At 52.2% G+C, this 18,727-nt stretch overlaps 1 protein-coding gene across 3 annotated transcripts in view; it reads right to left on the reverse strand.

The window, feature by feature from the left end:
- Positions 1-1,188: 1,188 nt before the first annotated feature.
- The window catches only part of KSR2 (kinase suppressor of ras 2), a 50,484-nt gene continuing 32,945 nt past the window's right edge, over positions 1,189-18,727 (reverse strand). For 2 of the 3 annotated variants that reach the window (XM_048964277.1, XM_048964275.1), the window contains 6 exons: positions 12,504-12,600; positions 9,824-9,957; positions 6,885-7,016; positions 5,243-5,372; positions 4,848-4,981; positions 1,189-4,403 (listed from right to left, as the gene is read on the reverse strand). In XM_048964277.1, the coding sequence (XP_048820234.1) occupies positions 4,397-4,403; positions 4,848-4,981; positions 5,243-5,372; positions 6,885-7,016; positions 9,824-9,957; positions 12,504-12,600 (634 nt within the window). In that variant the 3' untranslated portion in view covers positions 1,189-4,396. Of the gene's footprint in view, positions 4,404-4,843; positions 4,982-5,242; positions 5,373-6,884; positions 7,017-9,823; positions 9,958-12,503; positions 12,601-18,727 lie in introns of those variants that run through there. The other variant, XM_048964276.1, reaches the window with a different exon arrangement.

Below are 18,727 nucleotides of genomic sequence, written 5' to 3' on the forward strand. Positions count from 1 at the left end.
GTTTAATCTCAGGGGAAGATGTGCACTTATCTGTATCTGGAGGGAGGGGTCTCCCAGCAGCCCTGGGGACACAGTGCTGCCACCACCACATCCCCACTGGCAGCGGGCGCATCCCGCTCCCCTCTTGCTCCCTGAGCTTCCCGGTTGCTGTGCAGTATTAATGGCTCATGATTCATCAGCAGTGAGCCGGGGATGACAGACACATGCATGCACCCCGTGGCTCTGCAACGCGCACGTCCGCATGCAGGGACTCGGATCCAGAGGAGCCTCAAATCCCCAACGACTGAGGTTATCTGGGGCTGCAATTTGGATTTTTCCCCATAGTGGTGCCAGGCATGAGAGCTCAGCACCTCCAGCTCCATGCTCGACACAGTGCCATCCCACCAAGCACCAACCAGTTGTGCTCTGGAACACACAGGAGTTACTGAACACGTGAGCTATGAGGTGAACCCAACATTCAACCAAACCTGGGGGGCAAAGCCTTGGGCATAGTGGGGCGTTGAGTGGGGACTCTCTCTCCCCAGACCCCAATTTCCCTCTTGTTCCTTGCTTCTCCCATCCCTCCCATGCAAACTCCCGGGATGCGCCTGCCCTAATTGCTTCCCACCTCCTGCAGGGTTTGAAAGATGAAAAGCCCTCACCAGGATAAAGTGTGGAGCACTCATGGGTTATTAATGGCAAGCCATCATTATTTTACCTTTCAAGCACCCGGGTGACAGCAACACGGGAAAGGGCTGGGGAGGAGGAAGCAGCACAAACACACTGCAGCTTTCCCCTCCATCCCCTCCCATAGGGACCCCATTGCCACACTCCACCAGGAGGCTGGGCAGATTGATGGCAAGGGAGCAGCGAGCAAACAGCACAGCAGATGCGTGCAGCCTGTGGGGCTCAGCCTGCCATGGGGGGGCCCAGCGGGGACACACACCCCCAGCAGCACCCAGCCCAGATTGATGGCCACGCTCCACCCAGCCACCATCAGCCATCATCCCCAAAGAGCTGAGAAGGGGCAGCGTGATGAGGAGGGCAACGTGGGGGTCTCCGTACCGAGCACCAAAGACAGAGACTGGGACCCTATGGGACGTGGATGGAGAGACTGGTGCCCCCCCCAGGGACACACACACACCACGGGTGACACGTGGCAGCCCCACGGCGCAGCCAGGGTTACACGCTTGTTTTCAAAGTGTTTTTTATTGGCATAAATAATTCATACACCGTCACCTCACCAAACACTGCACGACAAACCACGGGGACAAGGGCTCACCACTCTGCGGTCACGGAGGGTCGCACTCAGTCAGACAGCGGAAATTATAAATACTTTCTTAAAGTGTAGAAAACGTTATAAATGTTACTGTACAAATTTACATCGGGGAGATCTAGCGTGCCTTTCTCTGCTTTGTTTTTTGTTTTTTGTTTTTTTTTTGTATGTGTGTTTTTCATTTATTTTATTTTTTTCCCCCCCACCGGAATCAATTGCTCTTTCCCAGTGACAAGAGTTTTGCGACAACAACAACAAAATATATATATATATATTTATGTATATATTTATAAAAAGGAAACAGAAGGAGGGAGGGGGGAAATGAAAACCAGCTCATTCTGCAACGGTCGGAACTAACACGGAGAAAACAAAGCAGCCACCGAGTTCAGTTTGAAACTGTACAGGATTTCGAGCTCTTTAGATATGTATATATCTATATACATACATATGGAGATATGTATATATATTTATATATACCTTATGTACAGGAAAACTGGGGGTTGGACTCGATGATCTCTGGAGGTCCCTTCCAACCCCTACAGTTCTGTGATTCTGTGAAAATGTAACAGCGCCGTTTAAAGGGAACGGAAATCAAGAAGGCTGGCAAAGCTCCCCAGAAGAATCACCGTTTGCAACACAAAAATAAGTTAAAATAACTTAAATAAGTTAAAATAAATAAACCTAGGAACGACGCAAGCAATGGGTGCCACACAGCGGTGGCCAAGCACAGCCTGGTTGAGCAACCCAACGGCGCACAGTGTGGGGCCATGCAGGGGCTGAGGATGCGCCATGGGACGGCTTCCCCCACGTGGAGCTGCTCTCAGAGTGCCCCACGCCCATCCCCACGCCTCCCAAACCCGCCTCCAAACCCCACGCATGTTGTTGGGTGGGCGCCCATTGGCAGGCGTTGCGCAGAGCGGCTCCCACCTTCACTCCATGTGGAAGGGCTGAGATATTTAAAATAATTTAAACAAAGCAACACAGATCCAGGCACAAAGCTGGACTTAAAAAAAAAGAGAGAAAATATAAATATATTGTTTTTATAATTAAGACTTTCAAAAATAAGAAGGCATTGATGCAAATAGCACGGCTGTACCAACAGCCGCTACTGTGCTGAATGGAAGGAAGGGAGCTGCTTGTCTGGGCTTGTGGATGGATAAATACAGGGCAGCTCCTTCTGTTGGTGCTGTTTTGTAATGGCTCCCTTGGATGGAAATGCTCCTGGGAGGAAAAAGGGGCAGTGCGGGCAGTTGGGCTGGGCACAGTTGTTGGCCATAGCTTTACCCAGCTCCTTTGGATGGCCAAGGGGCAGCAGGGAGACGTGTGGTATTTCTACAAGGACCGGGGCAGCAGGATGCCCCAACCAACAGCACTCATCTGAGGGACATCTACAAACAGGGGAGGGGGGACCCCGTGAGGAGCGGTCAGCAGAAGGCTTGGGGCACAAAGCACACCCACAGCAAGGCTTTTAAGACTGATTGCATCCCATTGCAAACCTGCACGGCATTCTATCAGGCTTTGTCGCCCCACTGTTGAGCATCGCCTCCATCATTCCAATTCACACCTAGAGGGTTCACACCTCCTTGGAAAACAAAACCAAGAGCCGTGCGTTGCTCCTGCATCTGTCACTCAACATGGGCATGGTTCTGGACAGGACAGAAGGGGACAGGGCACTGGAACAGCCCCATCCCCAGCACCCACAGACCCCTGGATGAAGGCATTGGTGAGAAGTCAGAGAGGCTCTGAGGTTCAGTGCAATGCTTATGGCACACACAGAGAGGATGGAGAGAGAATTGTTCAGCTGGGAAGGCAGCAGAAGACAGCAGAAGAAGGTTGGGGTAGGACAGGGCTCTGGGTTGTGTTGGGGAGGGCAGGCGATGAGAAATTCCATCCTTTGTGCAAACAGCCAGGAGGCAACCATGTGGCACAGAAACTACCTGAAAAGAACCAGCCTGAGCCTTGTCCAAAGAACCAGGACATTCTTAGGAAGGACCTTCAGGATCTCTGCTCACGTAATGATCTGCCCAGCACTGAACAGAGGGCTTTAACCTTCATTCATTTTGGATAAAGTGGTTCAGACACCAACAGTTTGAGACATACAAGGCCGATTGCTTTGCAACATCTCTGAGTTCAAGCCAACTTACAGAACGGCTGAATTATTCAGGATGGCTCCCAACGAGCAATTATGCTCAATAGGATCCCGAAAACACAATTTTCTCTCCACTGCCGTGATGACAGCTCATGTAGAATGGGCTCAGGGGGAGGGAAACACCAGCACGAGGTGCTCGGATGGCAGCACAAAGCACAGCTGATGTGCTCTGGCTGCGGGTGCATGGGATGGCTATGGGGCTGGGAGGGGGGCACTGGTTCTGTACAACCAGAGACTGCTCCCCTTGCTCCATCCACCAGTCCTAAAACCCAACATAGCCCACAGCATCTGACAAACAGACATCAGCACCCCACGGCTGTAACCAGAGGGAGAGGAGGAGAAAGGCAAGGTGGAAGGGGTGGCAGATGAGCTCCGTGCCAGGCACAGGGATGAGCTAGTGAGGCTGTGGAGCTGGGCCCTGCAGAGGGACAGCCTGGGGAGGACCTGGGCACAGCCAGGAGCAAAGAGCCACCTGTGAAAGGTCACCATTGCCATGGTGAGGGGCCGAGGAGGGGGCACTGTGGGTGCATTTCCCTGCAGGGAGCAGCTAACAGCAGCGACACAAACCCACAGATCAGCAGCTCTCCCCCCTTAGCTTTCTACTTTTAAAATAAAAACACTAGGAAATTAAATAAAATCCCCTAGAATGAAAAAAAGCAAGCCCCAAAAGAGTGCTGTGAGCACGGACCATACCGACTGGGATCGGAGAAGCCCGGGGGTTGAACAGAAGCCACCTGCCCTCGCACATCTCGGGCCCAGCAGCCCTGCAGCCCCATGTGTGCACGGCCCCTGCTGTCTGCCTGCCACCACGGTGTCCCCACGCGTCTCTGCCCATCAGTTCCTCTTCAGTGCAGGGAAAGGCTGTGGTGGTTCTATCCCATCCCAGTCCATCCCACAGTGCCCACCGCTCTTCCTTCCTTGGCACATGAAGGAGAGCAGCGAGGAAGAGGAGAAACGCAGGGGAGGAAGGCACCATCCCTCAGCTCCTCCTGTCACAGCCTGGAAAAGAGATGAGATGGCAGAGTCAACATGGGGCACTGTGTCCAGCAGCACTGGGGTCCTGCAAAAGAGTCCCCAAACGTGCATCCGTGTGCATGCATCAGCAGGACCCCAAGGGGGCTTTTGTCTCCTGTGCCCATGGCCTTCATGTAGGACTGCTTTGGATCCTACCACAATAATGCCCAGACCCCCAGCAGTTACACATTCCACTACTTTGGGGTTCAGCTTTCCTTGCAGAGCCACCCCCAGTGCCTGCTCAGAACACAGACTGGCAATTAGCTCCCATCCTGATCAATGCTGGCTCAAGTTCCGGGTGACACAGGGGACATCTGACCGCTGGCTGCACGATGTTCCCGAGAGCACTGAGCACGTGGGGACACGGAGTTTTGAGCTCCTGCCTTGGAGCATAGGTAGGGAGGAGAGGTTTGGGCATCAGGGACTTACTCTGCTGACTTCCAGAAGTGCCCAGGGTGGGAAAGGCGACGGTTGCGCTTTGGCAGTTTCTCCAGCATGTCCATGAGCTTGGTGAAGGTGGGTCGCTCCTCCTGCTCGTAGGCCCAACAGAACAGCAGGATGTCCTGCAGCCACGCACAGTGACAGGTGAGCACATGGAGGTGGTCCCATAACCACTGCCCACGCACCATACGCTCACCCCACATCTCCTATAGGGAACCCTATCCCCAACCCACACAGCCCCACTAGGGAGCCCTATCTCCATCCCATACCCCATGAAAGGGACATGTTCAGCATCGAGATCGTGCCCCACCAGCAGAACCCTTTGCCCGACACACATCCCCCATCCCACCCCCCCATGGGTCTGGTTGCCCCATGGCACCTACCGAGATCTCCTTGCCCATCCCGATCTGGCTGAGGTTGGGTTTCATCCCTCGCCCAACCTGCCATATTATCGCCTCCGCCGGCTGTGTCTTGAAGGGCCATTCTCGTGCATGCAGCTCATACCAGATGGTGCTGGGGAGAGAGCAGTACCAGGACCAGGGTCATTCCAAGGGGGGGGGACACCCAAACAGCACCCTAACGTGTCCCCACCCAAACCCCATCACAACCAACAGAGAGCGCTCAGCATCTTTGCTTCACCCCCAAATAGGCCACCAGTGTCACTCAGTGCTCAGTACAAAGATGCCACTGCTCCCATTTCCCAGGTGGGAAAACTGAGGCCGAAAATCCCAACACAGAGGAACATCCCGTTCACATTCCCTGAACTGGGGGAATATCCCTTTCTCCACTGCACGAGGTCCTGAGCTACTTCCCCTCGCTCAGAGGCAGCATCCATCTGAGGCATCATCCACTGCGGGTGGGCAGCCCTGTCCACAGCCATCGTTTTGCTCCACGCTTATAATATCTACCCTGATGGGACGTAACTGTATTTATTGTGCATGACAGCAGTGAGGAGACCGCATGCTTTGGCTGCTGCTGCAGGCACACACCGAGATGTTCAGTGGGGAGCAGGCGGACCCACTGCAGAAAAAAATAAGTCTGAGTAACAGTCTTAGCTTGATCAGATCCCCTAATTACTTTTTTTTTTCTCTTTTTCTCCGAGCTGACGCTCTGCCTTGGAGGAGGGAATATCCAAACTCTTTCAGCTTTAATTACTGCAGTTTTGATGGAAATATCACCTCGGATAACAGCTTCACGTAAACTAATCACTGCAGCCTGCAGTCTTTAAGGTGTGCATGATAAGATTAAACAAAAACCACAGCCCTACACTCGCCTGGAGAAAGGTTTTATCAGGGCGTGATGGGACTCCTGACACAAAGGATGCTTTCTGCTAGATAAATAGCAGGAGCGATGAGTCGGTCGGCTGAGCGTTCCCGCTGAAGGAGACTCATCAATTCTCCCCTGCTCAGCCTTTTGGCATCTCCTCCTCTGCGCGTTCAGCCCCCAGCGACAGCCACGGCTGCTCAGACCATCTGCAGGCACCCAGCAGGGAGGATTGGAGGGCTCTGGGGATTTGTGGGCCAGCATCTGCATCCCATAGTATCTTCATCCCACTGCATCGCCCTGCTGTACCCCTATCCCTCTGCATCATTCCACCACACGCCCATCCCACTGCATCCTCATCCCACTCACCCCATCATCTCACCACAATCGTATTCCACTGCATTTCCATCCTGTGAACTCTTTATTCCATTGCATCGCCTCACCATGTCCCCATCCCACTGCATCCCCATCCTGTGACCTCCTCATCCCGCTGCATCTCCATCCCACCATGCCTCCATCCAATTGCTTCACACTACCATGCTCTCATCCTACCCCATCCTCATTCCACTCCCAGCTGCTTTCCCATCAGTACCCATGCTAACAGACAATTTCCCAGATTCACCCTTGTCTGTCTGTGACACGAGGGGGGGGGGCTGGGGGTTTTTCACTCAAATTCTTTTGAAGCAGGTTCATACCTCAGTGATGGCAGCAGGTCACAACCAACACTGCCCCACCAGACACCATCGCACAGCAGGGACTCACCCCAGAGCAAAGACGTCCGAGTGCTTGGAGAAGGGCAACTTGTCCTCCTCAGTGTCGGGCGAGAGCTGGCGGATGATCTCAGGGGCCAGGTGGCACAGCCAGCCATTCTGGATCCGCAGTTTGTTCTCCCTCCTGTAAGAATACGGAGCCAGGAGCACGAGTGCTGGGGAGGGCAGGGAGAACCACTGTTGTCTCCCAGACCCTGCACCCCATTTAAGCCTGGTTTTCCCCTCAGGATCCTTGCAAGTCTGGGCTTTAGCCCCACTGTGACAAAGGTCTGCAGGCAAGATGTCTTCATATTCGTCTCTGGTGGAAGGGCACAGTTTGGGCTGGTGCCTCGGTCTGTTCTGGCTCTCACTGTCACCCCCCATACAATCACAGGCATCATTCAGGTTGAGAAAGACCTCTAAGGTCCCCAAGTCCAGTCCCTGCCCACCCCACCATGCCCACATCTCCCAGTGCCACCACATCCCCATGGTTCTGGAACACTTGCAGGGTTGGTGACACCACCACCTCCCTGAGCAGCTGTGCCACTCCATCAGCACTCCTTCCAGGAAGAAACGTTTCCTCATATCCAATGTAAACCTCCCATGGCAAAACTTGAGACCATCACCTCTCGTACTTTGAACCAAAATTCTTCAGAAGAACAGGGACAAACATTTCCTTGGGTAAATCCCACCAGCATCAACATCTGAGCTGGTCCTGCTTAGACCTGAGCAGAGAGCAGGGACCTCCAGGAGTGCACTCCAACCCAACTCACCCAATCACGGCCCAGCAATCGGTGTTTCCAGGTGTTTGATCCCTTCCAGCCCATCATTTCCCTATCTCCTCGAGGTCCCCCCAGCCAGTACAAACGCATTGGGATCACTTGGCCAACAGCTGAGGATGATGCTGATGCCTTCCTCCCGCAGGCACTTGGATGCACTGATGGCACAACTTGCTCTCTCCTGCTCCTTCCAGAGCTGCTTGACCAAAGCAATGCTTCACCAGGTAACAGAGCTCCCCTGTACCCTCTCTCCTGTGTGAAGCTTTCCCACGTTGCATCCTGGTAACAGCACACACTGATGGAGCCCTGGACTCAGTCAGTGCCCCAGCATCAGTTCTATCAGCAGAGAAGGCTGAGCTCCAGAGCAATCCCAAATTTGGCTAAATTATGGCAATTTCACGACTTCATAACCAACCCAGGCACATCACAGAACAAGAGAGCAGCAGTGAGAGCAGAAGAGCTCTTCAGGCCACTCCAAACCACCTCTAATTACAGAGCGGCCCTATCAAGCCCGGCAATATTTAAATACACGAAAAATAAATATATGGAGCAACCCCATCAAGCCATGCAACGTTTAAATATGGGAAAAATAAATATGTGGAGCAGCCCTACCAAGTCCTGCAACGTTTAAGTACAGGAAAAATAAATATCTGGAGCAGCCCTACCAAGTCCCACAGTGTTTAAGTACAGGAAAAATAAATACAATTTCACCAGGGTAAGATGCCAGGTAACAACTTCTCTGCAGAGTGTGCTGTAGGTATGATAGCCATCCCATTTTTCAGCAGTGTTGGTATCAGTGCACCGAGTGCATTCAAGGCAATCTTGTGGCTAGGAGGATGAGGAGGGTTTTTAAGTGATGGCATTTTTAAACTCTAGTGAGAACAGGCCAGGTAGTAGTCCTCATTCACATCTGCGCATGAAGTAACATCACCATCTTTAGTCTGGCCTGCCAACATTTGCTTCCCTCTCTACACAGTCGTGAGACACCACAACCACCAATAACAACTTCACCTGAACAAGGAGAGCAGACTTGCAGGCACTTTTCTGCTTCAAAATCCATGGTGAACAATGGGTGCAGATTCCAACAGGAGATGCACGTGGGTCCAACAGTCAAGGGAGGCCACCCCAAAAGCTCCTTGGACAGGAATTTCTGCACTGTCCTCATTTTTCCAGCAGAATGCCCGTCGTTTCTAGCGGACCTTGTATGTCTGTACAGCTCCACATGTCATCTATCCTCTACTAAGCAATCTCACCAAGTGGCATCCTGACCTTGAGCATCATCCCATTTAATTGGGTACTCATCTCCCTGCTGCCCCATCTCACGTTTCACCTACAGAGCCTCTCTGGCTTTTGGAAACAGGGACAGGCCACGCGTGGAACATCCCCATCCACTAATGCATTCAGGCCCATTCAAAACACCAGCTGCTTTCTTCTACTGCAGCATTCCCAAAAGCTTTGCCCGTTTTTGCCCAGTCCAGCACACAAAGACCCCAATGGAGGAACCTGCAAGGGCAGGACTGAAGTCCCACCATCCACAAAAGCCCAGCACGTGGTGTTGGTGAGGACAAACGAAAACCAAGAGCGGCAAGTGGGAATTGCAAAGTCAGCAGCACTTTTTTGGCGTTGCTCAAGACAAAAGATAAAACTTTAATTCCTTCTCTCCTCTTTCATCCCCCCCCCACTCTAGCTTTGTTTTTCTCCTCTGAATGGCTGTTGAAACTCTCTATGCTGCTAAGCCTACAGCTTGCAACCCTCCCAGAACACTGGCAAAAAGACATTTAGTAAGGAACATTTACCAAATGTGCCTTATTTCAAACCCAAAGGGACACCAAAATGTTGCAAGGCTGTAAATGTCCCGAGCTTGGCTCTCTGCTCGCTGCGCTCAGTTAGGCACAGGCACCGCGGCCAGATGTCCACAGCAACCCAAAGGTCAGCATGCAGCACCACTCAGCAGCCAGGGAGCTGAGGATGGAGCAGATGCTGGTGGATTTTAGGGATACTGCTGGGGGATGGCTGAAGCAAAGCCAAGAGACACTCCAATCCTCTTTGTCTTCATGCCCACCAAGGCTACAGAGCCAAGCACACATGCAAAAGAGCTTCTGGGGTTCCTTCCCCATGCCCTCAGCTCTAGGACCAAGGATGAAGCCTGGGTTTCCATTGCACCACATCCTACCTGCCTGCTTGGAGAACTCCCGAGATGCTGAAGAGGCCAAAGTCCGTGATCACAACCTTCCCGTTGTCATAGAAAACATTTTTGGACTTGAGATCTTTGTGGAGGATTCCTTTGGCATGCAGGTACCCCATGCCCTAGGGTGGAGGAGAGAAAAAAACAGAGCTGACAAAGAAGCACACAGAAACAGGATAACAGAGAAAAGGGGCAGCTTCACCAATGTCTGCTGATTGATTATGCTGAGAAACAGCAAAGCTGCTCTCTTTCCTGAAACCCTCTGCTGAAAAACTGGTGGTAGTGGTTTTGCCTTCTCTATCAGGGTTGAGAGCAAAAGGGGAACAAGTCAGAGCTCTCCATCCCACTACTACATTCCCTGCTGAAGCCATCGGGGCTTCCCACATGCGTCCCAGCACAGTGAGCTGGAAAGCAGAGCCCGGCAGGAGCCCTGCCTTAATGTCTTCCCCTAGGAAAAAAGACTTGGCAGTTAATTAAAATGATTGCTAATGATGCAAAAATAAGGCCATGGGTGGGAAACCCAAACTCGCCTGCACCAGGCTCGTAGAGCATCGTTTGATGGAGCTGCCTGTGGGCAGACCTGCTGCTCACGGGGATGTTCATTGGGCTGCAGCAAGGCCCACGGTGCTGTCTCAGTTTTCATCCTCATAAGCAGAGTAAGGAAACTTCTTCTAGAGGGGGCACCAGAGGATAAATGCTCAACGGGCCAGCAAGCTGTTGCTTGAGAGCAATTATCCTTTGCCCATCATCAACATGGGAGGAGTGAAATGGGTTTCCACCATCCCAGCTCTGAGCACTTCATACAGACACAGATGCCCCAGGTGCCAGAGCCAAATTAATTAGGGGTCTCCAAGCCCCAGCACGTGGAGCAATGGTAAGGTTTAAAAGCTGTTGTAAAATACCACCACTGCCTTCTCATGTTGTGTTCTTCATGCAGTAGATGTGGGTTACTGCAAATATTGTCTGGTGATTTGGGGTTGTTGATCACCCACAAGTAGCTTGTGAAGGCTGCTCATCCCAAAGCCCACAGCACACTAAAATCTGTGTGCACAGCTGGAACATTGGGGTTGCCCCTGAACCCTAAGAGGACAGTGCAGCCCCCAGAACTGCAAGAGATTTGGGAACAGATTGGACTGCAGAGTTGGGATGCAGGGGTCCGAGCAGTATGATAGAAGAGGATGCTTGCCAAAGGGGCTGTGGATGCTGATGTTCAGATCAAGGCACAACTGCCCTCCAGACATGCCACCAAGCCTCCTGCAATGGCTCTGCTCTGCAACATGGGGCACAGGGAGGCTGGAGAGCAGGCTGCAGAACAGAAGCACAGAGCAGCCCTTGCTGAAGGCACTCCTAGAGCAGCAACCAGTCCTCCAGATGCGCCACAGCCTCCACAGGGGATGACACAGATCCCACATATCCACAAATTCCAGGCCTGAGGATAAGCCGAGCCAACAAGCCCGGCTCAGTGTCACCTTCCTTTGCTCCAATGTACACGAAAATCCAGCTCCCTCTGCCGGCTTTGCTCCTAAAACAAATTAACTTTCAGCTCCAGAGGATCACAGTGGAACAAGAGCCTTTGCACCCGGTAATCCCGTAAGCTCCAAGAATCTCCTGACTCATGCAGGGAATCAAGGATAAAGCCATACAAGTGCAGGGTAGTGGGGCTCAAACTCCTCTCATGGTCCAAGCGGCAGCTCCTCTGGGTGATGCTCCCCAGCCAGTCAACTTCTTCTAACAGCAGCTTCACTGCATCCCACATACACTGAGGGCAGCCCCACATCTGCTGTCTGTTGTGGGTTGCAGGAACCTACTGAGAACTTCGGGACTCCAACGTATTCCTAACGCAGCAACCTCCCAGCTGCTCCTGCAGACCCTGATCAGCATAAGGAGACATGACTGGTACTGGGAAAGGGTTGACCTGAGCCATTAGCACCCGCTGTGAGCATCTGGGAGGCAAGAACGTGTGTGATGCCTGTGACATTTGCTCAGCAGGAAAAAGTCATCTTTTCAAAACGGAAAATACAGATCAGAAAGAGAACAGAAATAGGGAAACAGACATTGGGCACACCAACTTAAGGCTGGAGCTTGCAAGAAGGTGACATCACCCAGCTCGGGGCACCCCTGGGGCAGACACAGAGCTCCTGTGGCACACCATGGCCAGGTACACCATGAAGGTGCATATAGCTAGCTGCTTATATGGACTCAGCCCCTGGAATTTGCTGGAGGCGCTGCCCAGCCTTGATCTGCTGGGGTAGGACCAACGTCTGGTGCTTTAGGAACCATTCTGTGTTAAAGGTGTGAAGCTCTCACAGAGCTCTCTTTGTTGCTGATGTATGCTGAGCCACGGTGTCCATAGGACCTCACTGCTGTCTGTGGGGATGCTGAGCCCCACTTTGCACAACGCCCTCAGACACTGGGTTTGGATTATGAGCTCTGTGTGGAGCCAGGAGTTGGACTCGATCCTCGTGGGTTCCTTCCAAGATGGGATGTTTTGGGATTCCAGGATTTCGTGGCCTCTTCCCTGTTACAGGCTGGGGACAGAAGGTCCCACCTGCAGCGTTCACTTGAGGTCAAGGAGCTCAAAGCCAGAGATGCTGCTGGTCCCAGCACCCTGCGCAGCTCATCTGGGTGCCCACGGCAGACAGCAGCGTCCCACCTGACCACAGCATACCTTCACAATCTCCTGTGCTATCTGCCTCGTCTTGTTGACATCCAGGACGATTTTGGCGTCTCTCACCACCGAGTAGAGAGTCCGTCCTTTACACAAGCTGGAAGGACAGGAAAAGGGAGAAAGCTGACAAACTCCTGCTGAGCAAAAATCCCCTAATATCAGCATCAGTGGTAGGGGTTACACAAATTGCTGCCAGAGGCCCCCATCCCCAGGCCCCAGCCACCAGCTGGACCTCTCCCTGAGAGCTTTGTGCCCACATCTCCTCCCACCTCTTCCCCTGTGGGATACAGTGCTCACAGATGTAACATGAGTCAAAAGAGGAAAGACAGGGAGTAAGGGAAAAAAGGAAACACACAAAAAACCCCAATGCACTCTACAACGTCCTCCAATTTTCCTTCTCATACCAATTACAGTAAAATCTATTTACAGAGCCTTGATTACCAAAGGCAGCTGTGGGGGGGGGGGGGGGGGACGGGACATATAAACCAATTAAAAATATATTGACATTTGAATATCATAATGGAAGAAATGGAAGACGTGGGTGGATGCTGCCTTGACTCCCGCCCACCAAAAAAAAAGGGCTTTTTTAGCTCCTCTGCATCCACCCACACTCATTATAGGCAACTCTAGAAAGATGGGACTGGATACCTGTGCCCAGGAAACAAAGCACCAGGCAGGCACCTCTCGTTAGAGAGGCTGTGAGCACAGCTGTTAATTGATCTCGTTATCGAACGTGAAGACACAGGTTCTCATTCCCATCCTCCTGCCCACAGCCAGCCCTAGGGATACAAACCACAAGGAAATGTCTGGATGCCCACAGATTTCTACCAGATTTGGGGCTCACCTCCAGAACGGGGGGGAAAGCTGTGCTCCCGCAGTGCTTTTGAGGTTTGAATGGGTTGCGGTTGGGATTGATCCTTGCTTGCTCCTTCCAAATGGGATCACAGCTCCTGCAGCCCCTCCTGCCCCAAAGCCAAGCTCAAGCTCTTTGTTTTGCACTGGTTTGCAAAATGGACCTGTGGGGCTTAGGCTGCAGGATGCAATAGGCTCCCTGCCCCTCATACACACAGCCCAGCTCTCCACGATCCCAAGAAAACACTGGTTTCCCTCCGGAGCAGTTACCCAAAGTTGCTTATGGGTTGGGTTAGTCATGAATCAATGTTACAGATCAAACAAAGAGCTTAGTGCTGGGTCGGGCTGTGATTTCAGCCCTGGAGTGAGTTAAGATCGGCTGTTTGCCCGGGAAAAGGGCTGAGTAGGAGAAAAAAAACCTCCCATTTCTGCATCTCTAAATGACAGTGATAACCCACAGCCCCTTTCCAACAAGATTCCCATCTCTTTCGTCTACAGGCAGGGGGGATTCATTGAACAAGTCATTGGCCTCACATGGCACGAGCTTGGTGCGAGGACAGCAATTGCCAGTGGGACATGGCACTGTAGGACGCGGCATGGTAGAGTAAGGACATGCCAGCACCACTCCTCCAGCCCCAGGGATACAACCCCATGACTCACTGCTCACATTCCCCTGATGAATAACTCTGACTTAATTGCGAGCGATGCCAGTGCAGCCACAAAGCCCCGTTTGCACCTATTATGCAGCACCTGAGCCTATTGAACCAACACCTGCAGAACCTTTTCATGGCAGCTCTCAGTCATTCGGGCCCTTCTCATTCCTTGCCTTTCTGCTTGGAGAATTCACTGCTGAAAGGCTGTGGATGGCGTGCGACACCACAGTGTGACACTGGGGACAATGGCACCTGAGCTGTGCTTTCTTTTGGATCCCAGCTCATCCATATCTGAAGAGCACATCCCTAAGCAAGCATTCATCTCTTCCACCTGAACCTCTTTATTTGCACCCACCAGCAAAGCAGGCAAGGTGGTGACACGAGACTGAACCCAACCAGAGCCATGGGGAGATGCTCAGTGACTCCAACCCATGGTCTCTTGGCCCTCATATCAACCTTAAATGTCCCCTTGCAGCCCCCTCAGCCCCAGGACAGCCTGGCCCCATCCCACTGCAGGTGCTCACTATTCAAAATGAGTTTTTGAAGTGTTCAGCCAAGCAAACCAAATCCCAAATTGCTTTATAAACATGCTGCATTTCACCAGTGTGGGCTGGAGACATGGGAGCAAAGTCAAAGCGACTTGCAGAGGAACAATTCAGGAAGGATGAGCCAGGGAGAGCAGCAGCACTGCCTCGCGCTATTTTTCTCATTTGATGCGGAAGCAGCCTCATCCTCCTTGCAATATTGATGGTCATCAGCTCAATAGGGTCTTAGACCTCAGCCCAGCTCCTGCTCACTCATGCTGGATTAAATTCAGTGCCGATAGCACCTCAGTGGCTGCGCTCGGGTCGTGATGCCATTACTTTAGTAGGATTTTTGTGCTTTCCTTCGCTCTGCCCAACCATCGGCGCAAATGTCACGGGGGCCCATTAAATGGGATCGCTTTGAACACCCCAAAGTGATAAATGCCAGACCCCAAGAAGCTCATTGCTTGCTGCTCAATTGATTTATGGGAAGCGGCTGAGATGCCATGGCGATGGCCAGCATCCTATGCCCAGGGGAGAGACAGAGAGTGAGAATTAATAACAAGGGCTGGCAGCAATAGAAGCCTGAGAAATCCCAGTGTCACTGGGACGTGCTGCAGCTCTCCCCTCAGCCACCCAATGCCCTAAAACCAAGCACAGACACACTCCTGCCCCAGGACTACATTCAGTTCGTTTCCTGCCCTCTGGGAGCCGCCTTTCCTCTCCACACCCATTGTTTTGCCAAACTCTGTGGGCTCTCCTTCCTCCTGGGGACTGGAGGCACACAAACACTCCTTTCAGTCAAAACAAAGCATCAACCCCAGGCACTGCAAGAGCCCTCCTGCCGAGCAGCATCCTCCCAAGCCCAGACCCTCCTGGAGCATCACTTGAGGGGGAAAAATCCCCAGGAAAAAATCCAGCTCCTATGTGAAGCATACTAGGGCTGCACAGCCGGGCTCTCCTCGGCTTTATCAGCCAGGAAACACTTGTTTCCAACCTAACACCTCCCAGAGCTCTGGCAGCCAGGAGCCAGCCACCAGCAGCAAGGCTGCAGCCCCACAGCCAAACTGCCCCAGCACGCTTTGTGCGGAGCAAAGTTAGCAGGGAGCTGAGAAGGTGCACTGCTGTGCTCGTCCCCGACTGCATCCTCCCTACTGTCCTGGGATGGGAGCAACAGACACAGCTGTATTTTCCTCCTCGGCATTACAGAGTAAGGCTGCGGGAGGAGGAGGGAGAGCAGCCTCCCTGCAAAGTGCCTCCAAGCCCATCACGCCTTGGGAAGCAGCCAGTTATTTAGAAAAAGCAAACTCCATGCATTTTTATTTCAAGGAGATAGTGGCAGAGGAGGCGAGCTCTGCTACAGCTGCTTGCAAAGCAGCTCCAAGGCAGGAGAATGCAAAGCAGCCCCTGTCCCCAGCGGCTCATCTGCTGCAAACAAGTGGTGCCTGAATGCTGCATCCCTCATTCCAGCACAAAGCAGCACAGACACCACGCCGGTGCCCATCTCACCCCCAGCCCCTCCCCTCTCTGGGTATTTCGGTCTCCCCAGCACTGCCATTGAGCATCACTGTCTGCGGGCAGAAGATATATGCTCACTTAATGTATATATTAATACACATATTGACTTTCCCTTTGTCAGTCGTTATCAAGATTTATCCAGCCCGATGGCCTCTTATTGATTGAGAAGAAGTGTATTCCCACGGGTCAATCCATTCTGAAACATCCAGTGGCAAGAAGTCAATACCTATTTATTATATGATCTACGAGCTTCATTACTCTAAATGCTATGGAAAGCGAAAGGTGGCAGAAGCCAGAGGAGAAAAACAACAGAAAAGGGAAGGAGGCTGTTTGCCAAAGCTGGTGTTGGGGGACTCAAACGTGGGGAGGTTCATAGGAGGCAAAGCCTTGCACCCTAGAGAGAGAACCCCGTCCTTCACACTCCATTAAATATTCATCCCCAGCTCCCTAAGCATTAAGGTCTACAAGTCCCAAATCCTGTGCAGCTGAGCCGGGATGTAAATGTCAGGAGGTGAAGATCTCCACTTATTCCCTTAGTGCAGAATTATTGGGTCTTCAAGTGCAGAGCTCCCAGGCGCTGTGTTGCTGCCCCTGCAGCCCATTCAATCATTGTGAACACAAACCCTTTCATTCCTTTTCCATTTGGTCCCAGACCAAGCATGGTTCAGGACATCCCTATGCTCTCCCCATCTCTAGATGCTCTCAGTTTCGCTGTTCATCCTCAGCACCACAGGGACCGGCTACGGAATGTGCTGGAGATGCTCCATCTGCAGCAGAACAACTCAGAGCTCCTCTGTTGAAAGGCACCTTCGACAAATTAATCCTCCTTACGTAGCTCTCATCAGGTCAATTCATAATGTTCTTCAGCCATCTCCTCAGTCTCCCAAGAAATCCCGTGTACCAAATTGCTCAGCCCCACCCCCGCGTTCAGAAAGGGCCCACAGGCACTGAAATGTGGGCTCTCACTCCCTGCTTTGCAGCAGCGAAGGGCTGTGGGGCTGCTTCCTGCAGCTCCATGCTCATCTTACAGCACCACGCTCCCATCGCTCGTGCTCAAGAATAATTAAGATGAATGCTAACTGTCCCCACTGCTCATTACCCAAGAGAAAATCCATTAGCAGCTCCGGCGGAGCCACCACCGTGCAAACCACCACTGAATTCCCACCAGCAGCCCAATCTCTCCCTTTCCCTGACACTCAGGGATGCATCTCAGGGACGAAGCAGTGGTTAATGCTGCAGTTTCCCCACCGCCCCCAGCATCCCAGGCCACTGCCATCACCCTGAACAGTGGTCCAGGTATCCTGGACCACTCCTAGTCCAGCTGATGTCACGTCGTCCTCTCACCGCAGTGCCCAGCCATCATCTCTGCCCTTCACCATGAAGGAAGAGCCTCCAAGGCTGCGTTATCTGCTGTGCCTGCTACTCCAGCAAACAACACTGGATAAGGAGACGTTCATGAAGCAGAGATCATTAGGACTGTGAGCACGCAATACTCAGAGATGCCGCAAGCCCAAGCTGTATCCCAGGCAATCGCATAACGCCGTACTTAGACCTTACAAAGGACCGAGTGCAGGTGGGGAAGAAAAGAAAGCGGAGCTGTGTGCTTTTCAGCCCTAATATCAATGCATCAAGCCACTGTGGCGCACACATTTATTTTGTCAAACTGTCAAAAACGGCACCTGAGTGGTTTTGTATAAAGAGGTAATAGGATGGAAAACACTCCAGAGCTAAAATACACACAGATATCTAACACTCCATTTCTAGGATTGAATAGGACTGAAAAGCCCAGCAAAGGGCTTGCTGCTTTGATACAGCAACACAGACTTTCTGGAAATTCAACTTCACCTTGGGAAAACTTCTCTGAGCAGCACCACAGCAAGCCCTGCAGCAGCACACGTAGGCTGGAGGTGAGGGAAACAGCTGAATATTCAGAGAGAAATATATTTTAAATGCTGTCACGTTAGGCCTCGGTGAGCAGGAGACGAGGGGTAATTCAAAGTATTTCTCCAGCAGTGCCTCCGTGACGGCGCCGAAGGCAGCATCTCCCTCCCCTGGCCCCATCCCAAGCTCACTTTGAGTCCCACACACAATTATTGGCGCACCATAGGGGCAAATACTTTGGGAAAGACAGGAAATGCTCCAGCAGACCATAACTCATCTTGCAAGGTCTTGGGATCGAGGAGTCCCCACAAATGAGCTCCAGCTCCTTGGAGCCCCTGCATGTGCTCCATTTTCTCCAGTTCTGCTGCCCTTCTGCTGCCTTTCCATGAAGGATTTGGCACCACATTTGCACTCTGTTAATCCTTCAGATGCCAAACCATCCATTCTCTCAACACCAACTTATTCACAAAACCTGCTGATCGGTGTTTTCCATGCTCCAAACCCCATCTCCCATTCACACACAGACCCAGGAGCCATGCAAGAGCTCCATGGAAATAGAAGCTGCCGATCCCATCCCACAGCCAGCACCACACTGAGCTCCTTCTGATGAAAACAAACCACCAGGCTCCACTTCTACAAGAGATGGATCACGGGAGGTTCATCACCAGGAAGAGAGGAGATCCCTGTAGGGCTGGAGGCTGGCATGTCCAAGTGGAGGATAGCCCTTTAGGGACAGAGGCTGGCATAACGAGCTGGAATTTGTCCCTTTGGGGATAGAGATTGACACAGCCATCTG

Source organism: Lagopus muta, chromosome 17 (genome assembly GCF_023343835.1).
Source record: "Lagopus muta isolate bLagMut1 chromosome 17, bLagMut1 primary, whole genome shotgun sequence".
Taxonomy (NCBI): domain Eukaryota; kingdom Metazoa; phylum Chordata; class Aves; order Galliformes; family Phasianidae; genus Lagopus; species Lagopus muta.